Here is a 15,162-nt window from a genome sequence, read left to right as displayed (position 1 = left end):
AGCGCTAAACAAGGTAGAATAAAACTACTTAAGGTTTACTTGTTTAGCTCAAAGCCTATCAACTAGGGTTTTCCTATGTGCACCAACAACCTATGCTAAGCATGATGAGCAACAAGTTGATAGCTAACTAGATATAGAACATCAAGCACGAAGGCTATCACAATGTAAAGAGCATAGGTAAAGGAGCTCGGGTTGAGAAGTAACCGGCGCACGAGGAGATGATGATGTATCCCGAAGTTCACACCCTTGGGTGCTACGTCTCCGTTGGAGCGGTGTGGAGGCACAAGACACTCCAATGAGCCACTAGGGCCACCGTATTCTCCTCGGGCCTTTCCACCAAAGGGAAAGCCTCGATCCACTAAGGGACCCTTGAGGGTGGTCACCGAACCCGTACAAGCTTGAGGAAAACACCCAAGTATCAAGCTTGAGGCAAACTCCATAATACCGGAGGCTCTGAAGTACAAGGCCACAAAGGCTACAACACGCCACACACGGCAACAAAGCCACCAAGACTCCAACGCGCCACAATCGGCTCCAAGGCCACAAAGGCTACCACACCCACAAAAGGCAACAACACCACAAAGGATAGTACGCCACAAAGGCGACAAGGCCACAAAGGCAACAAGGCCACAAAGGCTACCACACCACTAAGGACAACAAGCTCTATGCGAGATCGAAACCCCGGAGAGAACCCAAACCGGTGCACCTACTGCAATGGCTAAGAACACCACTAAGATGCCCACGTTCTCCTCTCCCAAATTCCAACAAAGCTACAAAAGCTAGCTATTGGGGAAATAAGGGAGGAAGAACAAATATGAGGAGGAGCACCAAATTACTCCAAGATCTAGATCTAGCAAGATCCCCTCACATGGAGAGGGATTCACTTGGTGGAGCACTAGATCTAGATCTCCTCTTTTCTTTCCCCCAAAAAGATGCAACAAATAGTGGAGGATCAAGAGGGGGATTAAGCTCTTCAAGGTCAACAATGAAGGAGAGAGAATAGATAAGAAGAACTAAGTTGGACGAAGGTGGAAGGAGGGTATAAATAGGGACCCAAAAACATGACTGTTGGGGAGCTGGAAAACAATCAGATTCGAAAACCGATACTACCGCTCTACCATTTGCGTCAAAACAGTGCAGAAAACAGGTAAAAATGCGGCCCAAACCGCGCTATGCAGAGCGGTACTACGACTTGTGCCAAGAACTAGAGAAAATCTGAAAAGGAGTGAGAGAGAGCTGGCAGCAGCAGCGCAGCATGCAATCATGCGATAGTGGGGCCAACGCGCGGTGCGACGCGGGAGAGAGCCAGCAACCAGGCAGGTCAACGCACGCGCGCTAGGTTGAGAAGATGCGGGAGCGGGCGCGTGCTAGCGAGCGGCCTGGGCGAGCGTGCGTGGGCGCGGGAGCGAGCTGGCGGCAGCGTGGCCTGGCGCGATGGTGGGCTAAGGCGAGCTGGGCCGGGGAGCAAGCTGGCGATCCAAGGCGTGGGCGGACTAGTGCGAAGCGGGGGTGAGTTGGGCTGGCAGCAGCCCAGTGCGGCGGCCAGCTGCTCGGAGGATGGAGCTGGGCAGTAGGAGGCCAGGCTGGACCGGGTGGGCCGGTGCCGGTAGTACCGGCCCGGTACTGGTTAGGTACCGTATGGGCCGGCCGGTACTACCGGCCCAGTACCGGTTCGATAACGGATCGAGTCCAGGGGGGCCTGGGAGGCCAGATGCGGTATCTGGGCCGGAAGCCCAGCCGGTAGTACCGCTGCCTCTTTTTCTTTTTCTTTTCCAAAACTGCGATACGCAAATATCAATAACTCGCTAGGAAACTCCAAATGCAGTGAAATCAATTTTGCTAGAAAGAGTATGACAAGAGCTACCTTCATACATGGTTAAATCATGCAAAGAGTGGATGATGATTTTCCTATAAATATAGAGGTGTAACCTCTCAATATAGTAAACCGGAAAAATCATCACCCTCGAACATGCAACATGCGATGCATCTGGAATCCGTTTCCGATGAGCTATAGCTTGTCATGAGAATGAACACGAGCTCTAAAACATCTCATGGATAAGAACCAAGAACAACAAAGAAACACGATGCAATGCATGCAAGGTTTGAGCTCTCTCCGATGATGCGACCGACTATCCTACCCAGGGGCGGAGCTGGAACTTAAGTTACCCTGATGCACAACTTTCTATAGTAGAAAAAATTCGGGCAACAATCTACTACGTATAACTATAGTTTATAGCTTCTATATAGCATACTTGAAGACAACGTGCAAATATGAAATAAAATTGTATTTAAAAAGAAAAATTCCTATAATATTGATAAAATAAATGACAAAGTTACTTGAAAAATATGTCTTGCATATGGATTTTCCAAAGTAGATCATGAGACGCAAGGCTGAATAACCTACAAGATACATGGCAGATTTAGTTTTCACGGGACATAGCAGAATGACATAATTATATAGTGCTCAAGTAGGTACATTACCTTTTATTCTTTAAACACCCGATTCTTTAAAGCCATGAAATATTTAACCACTTGATCATTGGTGACTTTTCTTCATTTCTTCTTTCTCCACATAACAAATAACATCATCACTCAAGCTGTCGTCATTGAGGCGATTGCGCAAAAATGTTTTCACCAGTTTCATGGCTGAAAAGCATCTCTCAACTGTAGCAGTGGCAACTGGCAACACAATAACTAGTTTCAACAATTGATAAAACAAAGGATACATAAGATGCCTCCTTGTCTCCACCATTTTCTTAGAAAGCCCAGTAATTGTTTCTATGTTAGAAAAGCTATCATCTGTGCGTACATCAGCAATATAGAGACGTAGATCTTTATCAAGATCCCTCAGTTCACTAGCATCAAAATCTTGAGGGTATAGTTTAGCCAAATTTATCAAACTCTCCAAATTAAAATCACGAAAGGAGTCTCTTGGACTCAAAGCCACTGACCAAACAAGAAGATTGGAGGATGTCTCACTGAACCGACCATCAAGCTCTTGAACTAGCCAATCAAAAACATCATTGAAACAATCAACTTGATAGTGATGTTTGTTGGTAATTCCAGTCACTTGTCTTCTGTTTTTTGGATTAATATAGGCTTCTTCCATGTCTAACTCTTCAATATCATGTTTCTCGCAAAAATCATGAACTTCAACTAGCAGAGATTCCCATCCATGTTCTCTAAGTTCATTCAGAACCGCTCTAGTTGACTTCACACATTTCATGGCATTTACTATGTCTTGATCCTTCCGTTGCAATGCTAATGACAATGTGTTCGTAGTTGTAAGAATTGACAACATGAGATGCAAATAGAAGACAAAATCAAAAGACTGAAAGTACACTAGAAGACCATTTGCTTGGTCTCTATTTGTTCTGTCTGTATCTTCTTCTCCCACAAATTCTAGAACTTTAATTACTGAACGGAACAAGTCAATTAAGCTCTTAAGTGTTTTACCATGTGAACCCCAACGAGTATCTCCCGGTCTCTGAAGGCATTGCTCTTGATTTAGTCCTGTGCCGGTTGTAAGCTGTCCACATCCTAAAGCTTTGCTCATTTCTTCCAGATTGATATCTCTAATCATGTCCCTACGCTTGGCAGATCCACCCACCACATTTAACAAGGTAGTAATGATACTAAAGAAATTACTAACCTCTTTATGTTTTCTTACCACAGCCACAACAACTAACTGAAGCTGGTGAGCAAAGCAGTGAACATAATAAGCTGTGCTATTTTCTCTCATTATCAGTGATTTGAGGCCATTGAACTGACCTGACATATTACTAGCACCATCATATCCTTGTCCTCTAACTTGACTGTAACTCAACTTGTATTTTGCAAATAGAGAATCAATCACATTCTTGAGGTATGAAGAAGTTGTTTCTTTCACATGAACAAGACCAACAAAACTTTCTTTAGAATCTCCAGAACTGTCAACATACCGTAAGACCACTGCCATCTGTTCCTTGCAAGAGACATCCCTGGATTCATCAATAAGCAAACAAAACACATTATTGCCAACTTCTTTGAGAATAGATTGCACTATCACATGTGCAAAACCTTCAGCGATATCTTTTTGGACCTCCGGAGCAATCATCTTAGCATTTTTTGCTGCATCTTTTCCCACAGCCTTTCCTACAACTGGATCATGCTCAGCTAAGAAATCACGAACTTCCAAGAAATTACCTTTATTGTGCGAGTTCTCCAACTCATCATGGCCTCGAAAAGGCAATTTGCTTAAGCAACAATCTAGCTGTGTCAGTTGAGGCATTTAGTCGAGTAAAATAAGCCTTCTTGGCAGCATCACTTTGAATGTTAATAGCAACATCAATGTGTTGGTCTCTTCTTAGCAAATCAATACATTTTTTCATTGCTTGATTATGGATACTATCGACATCACCAACATGATCTTTTAGCCTCGCCGGAGTGTTCCAGCTATCCCAACCATTGACAACAAATGCCTCGTACCCAGCTTCCTTCTTGTTGCCACGGTCCCTAAACAAGAAACAACAAAAACAGTATGCTTTATCCTTCCATTCACTATATTCAAGCCAGCTTCCATAGTCATCAAACCAATTAGGACTGAACCTTCTCTTTTTTTCCCCAAACATTGAGTACTTAAAAGCAATATCTCTTGGCTGACAAGGACCATTAACCAAGTATTTTCTTCTTACCATTTCTTTCAAATTGGGATGATAATGTTCTATCAATTTCCTCTTGCCTGGATCATACTGAATCTCCTCTTTCCAATTCATATCTCCCGGAACATCTTGTGATGATGCTTTTCTTTTGGTGAGATACCTGTCCATAATGTGCCTATATTTGATAACAAATAATTCAGAATTCGTCTAAGAAAAATGTAAGTAGAATTCTTCTAAGAAGAATGTATATACAGTGTACATAAATCCTAGACACAATTACCAGTAGACATCATCTATTACCACTTTAGCAGCAATTTTCGCAACAAAATAGAAGAGAAACTAGGTATCTACTAACGGGAGGAATTACATATGCAGACTTTATGAATTGCTGATCGGATCTACTTGCCGAGTCACAGAGCACACGAAATTCGCAACAACTGAACTTGTATTACCGATTTACCGTGAGCAGAGTTGCAGACCTGGAGGAGATTGGATCAGCTGCCCGCTTGGAGGAGATTAGATCAGATGCAGCCTATGGCCTGCCCGGCTGGATGCCCCAGGTTCCTGCTTCTGCTTTGCGTGGCTGCGCGCCTGCGCCAAGGCTGTTCGTTCTCGATCGATTCGATTGGATCGGTCACGCCTGAGGACGTTCCTGGACGTGGGGCGTGCGTCCATAGCGATGGCTTCCGTGGGCGTGCGGGAAAGCCAGCGCCGAGTGGCCTTGGGCCCTTCTTGCGGAGCGCGAAGCCCACCCTGATGCACAGCTCCCGGCCCACCCTGATGCACAGGCCGATTTCTAATGGTAAGTACTAGTAAAATTTTTTTTTACCCTGATGCCTGTGCATCAGGTTCGGCCCATTGGGCTCCGCCCCTGATCCTACCGAGCACAAACCTTGACCTTGCGCGTTCCACTCGAGCCAGCAAGCTCCGTCTTGATCCCTCTTCAACCTTGTACATGCCACCGTATTCATCCAACATACACGCCACCGTCTTCATCCATCTTCTACGCACGCCACCGTCTTCATCTCTTCTACACCGTCTTTGTCCCTCTACATCTTCTACACCGTCTTCACCTCTCTTCGACTCCGTCTTCATCCGTCTTCTTCATTGTACTTGATCTTCTTCATCTTGCAACCTTGAGACTAACATATGGCTATGGACACGACCTAAGATAGATTCTCAACACAATCATTAGTCCATAGGGATTATCATCAATTACCAAAACCACACATGGGGGCTCCATGTCCTTTCAGGAGTGCAACATCGAGTGCCACCTTTTCATTAGCAATATACTCTGGTGGTTTACGTGGAGGTTCTTCAGGTGGGGCTTCCTCCATATTCTCCTTTTGAGCGTCCTTGACTCCTCCATTACAAATTTCATCTGTTCAAAGGTAGCCATCTCAGAAGACATGATTAGTAACAAGAGTTTTATAAAAAAATTGTTTTGTATTTTTTTTGTTCTATTCAAATAAGTAAAAACAATAAGATAAAAATAAATAAACAATAATAACTTGAAGCTAGTAAACAACTTAGGTACAACAATGATAAATTAATAACTGAAGACAAAGACCAAAAGCGCTTAGATCCCCGACAACGGCGCCGGAAAATAGCTAGATGACTGCAAGTGCACATACCAATTGTAACTAGTTTCGAAGTAAGAGTATCGGACCACGGAGAGATGTTGGCAGAGGTCTTAATTCCCCTCACTACTATTATCTAGTGAGTACTTGTAATTTATTCTAATTCCAAGATAAACTAAATAAAGGTTGTTTTGTGTTGATAGCAAAAGTAAATAAGAACAAAGAAATAAACTAATGTAACCGAGAGCAACGAGTATGGTTGTGGGAATGATAATATGGCTAAGGTGTTCTTGGGGATTGTTGGTACAACCACTATCATTAACTAAGAACACAAATTAGATAATTAATATCTTGTGGAGGCGGCAACTATGGAGCCTCCAAGGTGGTAGGGCTCCGCTGTGGAGGTATGTGGTGATGGGGTGTCTCTCCCTTGGCTCCTCACCTCTTTATATATGCCTAGGGGGTCTCCAATTGCCCCTCCCACATTGCCTATGACCTAAGGAAGGTATAGGAACAAACATGGACAGATCCTGTGAAGAAACGCATCTAGAAATGCCTTTTCCGCGTGTCCAGACCCGTGGTACGGGCGGATGGTACGGGCAGACCTGCTCGTACCGATGATCGCTAAAGTTATTGGTTGTTTTCGTATTTTGTCCACTATTTCCTCATACGAACTCCGATTTGAGTGTTCTTAGGCTCGTTGAACTCGTATAGACGAGATCTACAACACCATGGTCTTAGATCTTTATTGTGAGATGATAGAAAATGTCACTTTTTCCACTACTCAAATGACTAAGTTTGGTGCCCACAGCTCTTCCATATTTCCTCTCTTGATCCTTTTGCCTTGTTTTATCCATAGTTGTCCATAACACCTAGAACCATGTAAAAGACAAGGAAAACATAATAAAATCCTACTAAATATGCGTTGCTCATATGAAAGTGAACAAGAACTCGTAAGTATGCAAATTAGGCATAGGTGTATCTAGCTAGAGCATGAAATGAGTGACAATATGTGTAATAATATACTTGAAAACTTCAGTAAAATAGTGCTAAATTTCGAGCTATCATATCACAACTAGCATACAATGGAGTGTTGAGTCTAACTCGAGTTGCACCAACTTGGTAATCACCCTTGAAGCACCTCTTTTGTTAATCATTTCCTTCCGAAGCAAATCTTGAACATGAGGGTCATGCAACATTCAGTCAAACATTGACAGGTCATGTGCCATCTCTTCTTCATGCCGAACCTGATCATCATCTTGATCTTGTTGTTCATGTACGCCGCAATTTTCTATGGTGCCTCCTCCCCTTCGTCCGAAGCTTCTTCATAGTTATTGTGCCCCCTTCTTCATTATCACTCTCTTCACTTATCCACCATGTATAAATATCCATGAATCTGTATTGAAGTATGCACGACTTCAAAGTTCCATTCAACGCATCGTGCGAAACCCGTGTTTTGCATTTAGAACACAAGCATGCTCTGACTTCTTGACCATTGTTAAGCATATCATCCATGGACAACTGCACGATTTAGAAACCTTGAGTCCAATATTTGGATCTGTCATGATAATAGATAAATTCCTACAAAGATATATAAGGAAAATATAATTTATATGGCTCATAAAAAACTCGTCAAGACCTTTGCTTAAATTAGGACATATTGAGTGCCAGTTTTTGACGAAACGGACATTAATTAACATTTCGTGAATCCATTGGAAACTCATTAATTCCCTGCAAAAAGACGCATGATTGATGATCGCGATCACAAAACAACACCAGCGCGCTGCCGGCCAGCCAAGGACACCATACACAAGTCACAATTAAAATGTGTAATTTCATCCACAGAACGCGCAATCATACACATATATATAGATACACACAATCCCACACAAAACAATTCATTTTAACATACTTACCTAGAGATGAGAAGAAGACCGTACGGGACGTGTATCGACCAACCGGGGAGTTGTACGATGTATGGAGAGAGATTAATCAAGATATTGCACTCATTAATTATGCATGCATTGACCTAAAGGCAAACAATAAGAAAGTGTGGGATAGAGGGAGTAAGGGAACTTGAGCTAAAGGGAGGAATACGAAAGTGTGGAAGAAGAAGAGGGGGAATGGTGGCTTACCACTTTTGAGTGATCTCCGAAATTACCAGTGGAGTGCAAAGTGGGGCCCATGAACGGGGTGGGAGCGCAGAAATATCTATGGCATACAAAAATATCGCCACGCCAAGTGTGGGAAACAATTCCACTCCACAGGTAAGCGGGGTCCGTGAAATGGGACCGACCTAGAATAGCCACATCGTATCAAAATATCGGCATGCCACTACCTAGTGGCGTGCTTGAATGGTAAGCCACTACTTAGTGGAGTGTTGTAAATTCGCGATGCCACCGGTAATTTTAGGGATGGAGGACTGATGGGCACTATGTACCGGTGGCGTAGTGTAGTTTTGGGCACGCCCCTGTAGGCCCGAACCGGTGGCACACCGAAAGTGCCCACACCACATATATCAAATGTGGTGTGGTTTCAACTTGCCACGCCATGGATCACATGACCCTGCTAAGCTATATTCTACTAGTGAATACAACGAACACTTGCTCCCACTAAACATGCCGCCCCACTCGCTTAGTCACATCTCCACCTCTGAACCCTAGATCTCTAAGCACTCCAATAATTTCTACACTCCGAACATTACATCCAACAACACGCCCAACCCATTTGTCCCCAGCCGATACAACCTGATATGCTAAATCTACACCGGAGTCCTCCACCGTCCTGCCCGTTACGAAGATGTGTTCCCCATCCTTCAAAAAATAATGTTTCTTTTTGGTATTCTGTCTTTTATTTAATTAGCCTTATCTCTTTTTCAACATGACTCGAGGAGGATGACTGGTAGATCTGTTGAGCAGAGGATAGTGAGAACAGATCATAAAGAAATTACCACCACTTGAAATAAACTAATTCATCGAAATAGGTTACGCTTAGAACATTGCATACCATATCTTATGCATAATCACTTCTTTCCAATCTTTCAACATTATCCTTACTGGGTGATGGTATTATTTCAGAATTTGGAGTTATGACACATGTCTAGAATCTATTATGTGCATAATCATTCGGTCAAAAAGGCAAGTTCGAAACTTGTTCATGTCTTTGAAGTATTTTTTACCACATAATTTTGAAAGTACTATATGTATCATTCCTGCACTTAAGAGCAAATTATTATTTTTTCAATTATGAATATGATTATGTGGTGTGCAATGGAACCATGGTTTGTGTTGATGGTGGAGGTTCCGTTAACATTGGGCTATATTCAGAGAGGATTAACAACAAATATCGTTTGGTGATTCTTGCATTGTATATTATGTGGTAACCATAAGATTTGGAATGAGAGGGGAAATTAGCTGGATCTTCTTCCTTTAGCATACTGTTGGATTTAATAAAGCCTGGTTGTGAGTTCGTTGGTCTCACATGAGATAGTTTGGGACGGCCACAAAATCTCCATCTTGAGGAGATGAAAGGTGATCTATTGTCTTGAGGGATAGTATGATTCAAAAAAGTAAAGCCGTATTATTTGAGGGAAGGTTATTGTTGGCCTGGACTTTCGGAAGGGTGGGTATGCCAGGTCATGGAGAAGGGTAGTTATGGGCTTGAATCTTATATTGGGCCTCATACTAAGGAAGTGTGGACAATAAGGATATGAACCTCTTATGTTAAAAATAACGCACATATGCAGAGTGTATTAGATTGTGGCTTCTTACTCCCTATTCTGGAAAAGAACTGCGAATACGGAGGGAAAGGAGCTCCATGAAATTCTAGTCAACTTGTGAAGACCGACATAATTTTCAGAATAAAATCACTGTTTTAAAGAAATATTTACAAAAGCTTGCAGTAGGCGAACGACCCTTGGTCAAAGGATGTAGTTAGTACATGAAATATATTACCATTTATATTAAACTTGCTGACTATGCTCGTACTCATCCCTTCATTCTAAACCACTTGCTTAGATTGTGAAACTGGCGTAATAGGGAACCAATCCCAAGATGATAGAACCTATTTCTGTAGAGCTTTGTTGTAGCAGCAATAGCAGGCCAATCAGTAATGGAAATAGGACCAAGTGTAGTTTAGTCTAAGAGTTGTTCTTTCTGGATTCTATTTGCACTTTTATCTCATTGTAAGTATGAGGTTGTTCTTTTATGAAGAGTCGGAGTTATAATTATATAGTCATACCTCGGGTCTGGAATGTATCTGTTGTATTACTCCGAGAGATGTAATAGTAGTGCAATAATATTTTATGAGTGTTATGCCAACAACTTATGTATTGCAACATGTTGTGGTATTCTTGGTCAATGCAATTTGGCGTCTCCTAGATGTCTAGGTGTTGCTGTCGAGTGTTGGTGTGGACATGTAAAGGTATCGCCGTCGAGCGTCCAATGTGTAGACTGGCAGGAGCGAGGTCTAGAAACCACATATTGAAAATCTATCACTAGTGATCGGGCAAAGCGGGTGATGCTTGTGCCAACGGAAAATAAGGCATAGTCATCGGCGGGTGAGGTTGATGGACTTTGGGTGTGCGCTCGTGGACTGCGCGCCTCTTCTAACTCAGACGTAGAACTGGTGCCAACAATTCAAACTCCGGGAACAAATGAGTGTCTTCGTTTACATGTCTACTTTCTTTTACACTACAATGAATTACTACTCAATGAGGTGAGGTTGACTTGAATTAATGAAATATGAATGTTAGTTTATTCCCCGTTGAAACATCGGTGGCATGCATGCTCACGCCTTATATTGATGTAATGATCATTGTTATGATCTCGGCCGCGAGAATTAATCATTCATATACGAGGTTTCATTATATATTCGTGCTGTGGAGTGTGGAACAAGGCTTGTGATCCGCATGGCCCTTCTTATGCGCTGCCACAACCAATATATTACCGAGTCATGCATATTATACACGGCCCTGCCCTCATGGACTATTCACTAGCCAGCTGGTTACTGATATATATACGTAGCCAATTCAACGCTATACCTCCGACCCCGAGGAACCGAGGAGATCGATAGTGAAGAGGTGGGAGCCATGGCAGGAGGAGGAAGAGCGACGAGAGCTAGTCATGATGGGGCGGCGCGCGTGCCGCTGTACCGAATGTTCGCATTCGCCGACAAGACGGATGCGGCGCTGATGGCGGTGGGCGCGGTGTCGGCGGTGGCCAACGGGATGGCGCAGCCGGTCATGACCTTCATCTTCGGCGATGTCATCAACGCCTTCAGCTCCGCCGGCTCTTCGCCGGACGTGCTGCACAGAGTCAGCAAGGTACGTGCGTTGGCAGCTTGGCGCGTATTTTCCAGGTTTCTCTGGCAGACGTAGTAGCAGCGAATCCGGCCCTCTGTTGGTCCATGAACATTTGGCCCGTCATATTCTTCCGGCCCAGAGTAGATGATAAACTTCCCCTTCGAAACGATAGGTTTATGGAGGAATTTTCCCTAGTTTCTTCTCATCACTCCTACACAACCTCCTGAGTCCTGACCCCCGCGGGGCCATGCCTCGCCGCCGGCGAGCCCTAGAAAATGGGCCAGCCGACTCCCCCCGCGGCAGCTTCGTAGTAGTCATTTTGCCGTTCAGATTCAGATTAGTTTCGTAGGGCTGGGTGCTTTTCTCGGTGCAGTTTTGCCACGTTTCACCGCGAGATTCCCATGTCAGATGCCATGTGAGTGAAGTTAGGCATTCTCCGTGCGCTCATCCTTTTCCGCCATTTCTTTGGCATTTGACACTGCGCGGCACTAGGAGCCACAATGGTGATGTCAGAGGTACATATATTTATATACTACACATTTAGTCAAACTGCACTTGAAAAATATTAGTGCAGCAGATCCGAAGCTGTGTTGTCGCTTGACATTACATACATCACCTACTACTGATTTGACTATGCTGTACCTCTTCATGGTAAGATATGCTGTAGCCAGTGTGTTTTTGATAGCAAACGGGATTTCTAAGTGTAAGTCAGTAGACCACATGGGTTTTCCAAGATTATGCGAAGTTTTTTAAATCATTTTTCGGAAACAAGCTACTGCGATCACAAACTCCGGACGAAGGGAGATTGTTCAAAGCGTCTTTTTTAATTATCCGTATCCTGTTATTATAACGAGGCTTCAATTTTTTGTTATGTCAAAAGTTCCTTTTCCGTTATATTATTATCAGACAAATCATTTCCTGCTTATTTTTGCACTTTAGGACTCGCACCGAAACTCTGGAAATTCACAAGGCATTGCTAAACTTTGGATATGATCTGACTTCTGAGTGACAATAGAACTATTTTATTTTTATTTTCGAAGAGTGTCCCCATAATAACGCTCTATGTATACTTGTATAGAGGTTTAAACTTATGAGAGAGTTCCACAAGAACTTGCATATTGGGCCTAAGTAAGTTGCACATACTCTTGACAAATGTTCATAAACAGTGAGCTCTGGAAGAAGAAATGATCCTGTCAACTCTTTTAGAAGAAAATGTATATCTGTGCAGGAGTTCAAGTTATCAACGCTTTAGCAGGGAAAGTTGTCCTTTGTCATTTTTTTAAATTTATAATCAGGTCTTTCATGTTTTCAGGTGATCATTAATTATGTTTATCTTGGCATTGGAGCAGGACTTGTTTCAGCACTCCGTGAGTGACTTTCACATGCAATAAATCCATATATCTTTCTGGATGGAAGTTATTTTATCTTTTATTTTGGATATCTGACAAATAGTAATAATATGTCCAAAACTTGCACCAGAGTTCCTACTATTTGTTCTTGGAATGTGTATGTTGTTTTGGGCATCAATGTGTGAATTCAGGGGAACTCATACCTTCATGTTCCTACAAATAAATGTTGCTCTACTGTTGTCCACAATAACTTTTTCATTGAGAAAAAATGCAAAACCAATATGAGCCTAAGAATAAGGCCGTCAAGAGTAAAAGTTTATGGGATTACTCGAAACAATATTTGCTACATTGACTAGTTTTATGTTTTGATAGAGGTATCATGCTGGACAATTACCGGAGAAAGACAGGCAGCACGAATCAGATCTCAGTATCTCAAGGCAATTCTCAGACAGGACATTGCATTTTTTGACAAGGAAATGAGCACTGGACAAGTTATTGAGAGGATGTGTGGAGACACATTCCTCATTCAAGATGCCATTGGAGAAAAGGTAGGTTGTTTGAGAACTCATAGTGTGAGCAACTGAGCATGTGCCATATCATTCAACTCATTGTTAGATGCTATAACCTTAGGTACAACATGGCTAAGATTATATATAAAAGTCTCCATCATTCATTGTGTCACTATGTGTTAGTGTCACAGATGTCTTTGACAAATATGGCAAAGCTTGTATATTTATTGACATAGAATATGGTACAACGATGTTACATTCTTTTGTGCGCTAACCTAACAGTATGTTTGCTAACTAGAAGCTAGCTCAAACTATAAGTAACTGAAAAATAACTCCTAAGGGTTCTCAAATGACTCCGGGCTGCTGGATAAATGATTTGGCTTTACACATCAGAATGAACTACAAGCATATGTGTATATACTTTGCCCAACTATGCAAGATATGAGTCTGGCTGGGCTCTGTTATATTTACCGCACATAATCTGTACCTTTCTTGAAGTTGACTGTTATGAGTATACACTGCCTTCTTTATGAGTTTACACTGCCTTCTCATGGATTCGTATTTATAATGTGAGGAATCCAATTTATTACAACATACCAATTTGATGTTGTAGCAAGGATAAATGAGGACTTTCTGAGTCAATGTGGATATGTTACATGAACCTTTTTATTAAAGACTAACGGACATCGCAATGCTTAATCCATTCCTTCTCAAATAAGGAAAACAAATAAATTTTATGTGTATAAGCATCTTGTAATCGTTATAGCGATAGTTCTATTTTATTTAACACTTTGCTATGAACATTTCTCTCTTAGGTTGGCAAGTACATACAGCTTCTGTCTACCTTTTTTGGAGGCTTCATTATTGCATTTGTGAGAGGATGGCTCTTGGCACTTGTTCTGCTCTCAAGTATTCCTCCAGTAGTTCTGACTGGTGTTATTGTATCAAGGAGGATGGCAAATCTCTCTACCCGAATGCGAGCAAAATATGTTGATGCTGGAGACATTGTTGAACAAACTATTGGGACCATTAGAACGGTGAGTCTACTTTGTTTGGTTCCCATGCCCACGAGCCAAAGGACTTCTTATCAAACTTTACCAAAATTAACCCCTGTTTGGTTTGATTCAAACTTTTAGGGAAGGTTCCATCTTTTAGCGGACAATCTTGGTTGTTCCTTGAGCCATAGTTGGCCCAAAATCATGTGGCCAATTTGTATGCCAATACTTTGTGAAGGGAAATGTTTGCCTTTATTTTCTTGTGCTTATTGGGGGAACCAAACGAAATACAAATAGCTGATTTTTTTTGTTATTTATTCTTGCCGGTCACTATTTTGTTCTTAATCTGCTTATGTTTTGAAGGTTGTTTCATTCAGTGGTGAGAAGCAAGCTATAACAACATATAACAAGTTCATAAGAAAGGCATATGAAAGTGCTCTACGAGAAGGTGTTGTCACTGGCATTGGACTAGGTTCAGTAATGTCAACCTTGTTTTGCTGTTATGGGTTGGCAGTTTGGTATGGAGCTAAACTGATAATCAACAGAGGATACAATGGTGGCATAGTTATTAGTGTTATGATGGCTGTCATGATCGGTGGACTGTAAGTTTTGTATATTAATTCTTACCACCAGTAATATTCTTAGTAAAACTTATAGTTGAAGGGTGGAGATTATAGCTAGTTAGATGCATATGAGGATGTTGGGAGCATATTATAGGGTGGAGTTTAGATTTTATATGAAATTTTTGAGTAGTGGGCCATTTCCTTGTTGACTTATATGTGATTGA

At 42.2% G+C, this 15,162-nt stretch overlaps 1 protein-coding gene across 1 annotated transcript in view; it reads left to right on the top strand.

Annotated features, from left to right (window-relative positions):
* The first annotated feature begins 11,309 nt into the window (after positions 1–11,309).
* Positions 11,310–15,162, top strand: part of LOC124708400 (ABC transporter B family member 9-like) — a 9,767-nt gene continuing 5,914 nt past the window's right edge. Inside the window, exons 1-5 of the mRNA XM_047240077.1 lie at positions 11,310–11,543; positions 12,835–12,889; positions 13,244–13,419; positions 14,196–14,417; positions 14,739–14,977. Coding sequence (XP_047096033.1) covers positions 11,310–11,543; positions 12,835–12,889; positions 13,244–13,419; positions 14,196–14,417; positions 14,739–14,977 — 926 coding nt within the window. The remainder of the gene's footprint in view (positions 11,544–12,834; positions 12,890–13,243; positions 13,420–14,195; positions 14,418–14,738; positions 14,978–15,162) is intronic.

This window comes from Lolium rigidum, chromosome 1, assembly GCF_022539505.1.
Source record: "Lolium rigidum isolate FL_2022 chromosome 1, APGP_CSIRO_Lrig_0.1, whole genome shotgun sequence".
Classification (NCBI taxonomy): Eukaryota; Viridiplantae; Streptophyta; class Magnoliopsida; order Poales; family Poaceae; genus Lolium; species Lolium rigidum.
This window is presented reverse-complemented; position numbering and strand designations above follow the sequence as displayed.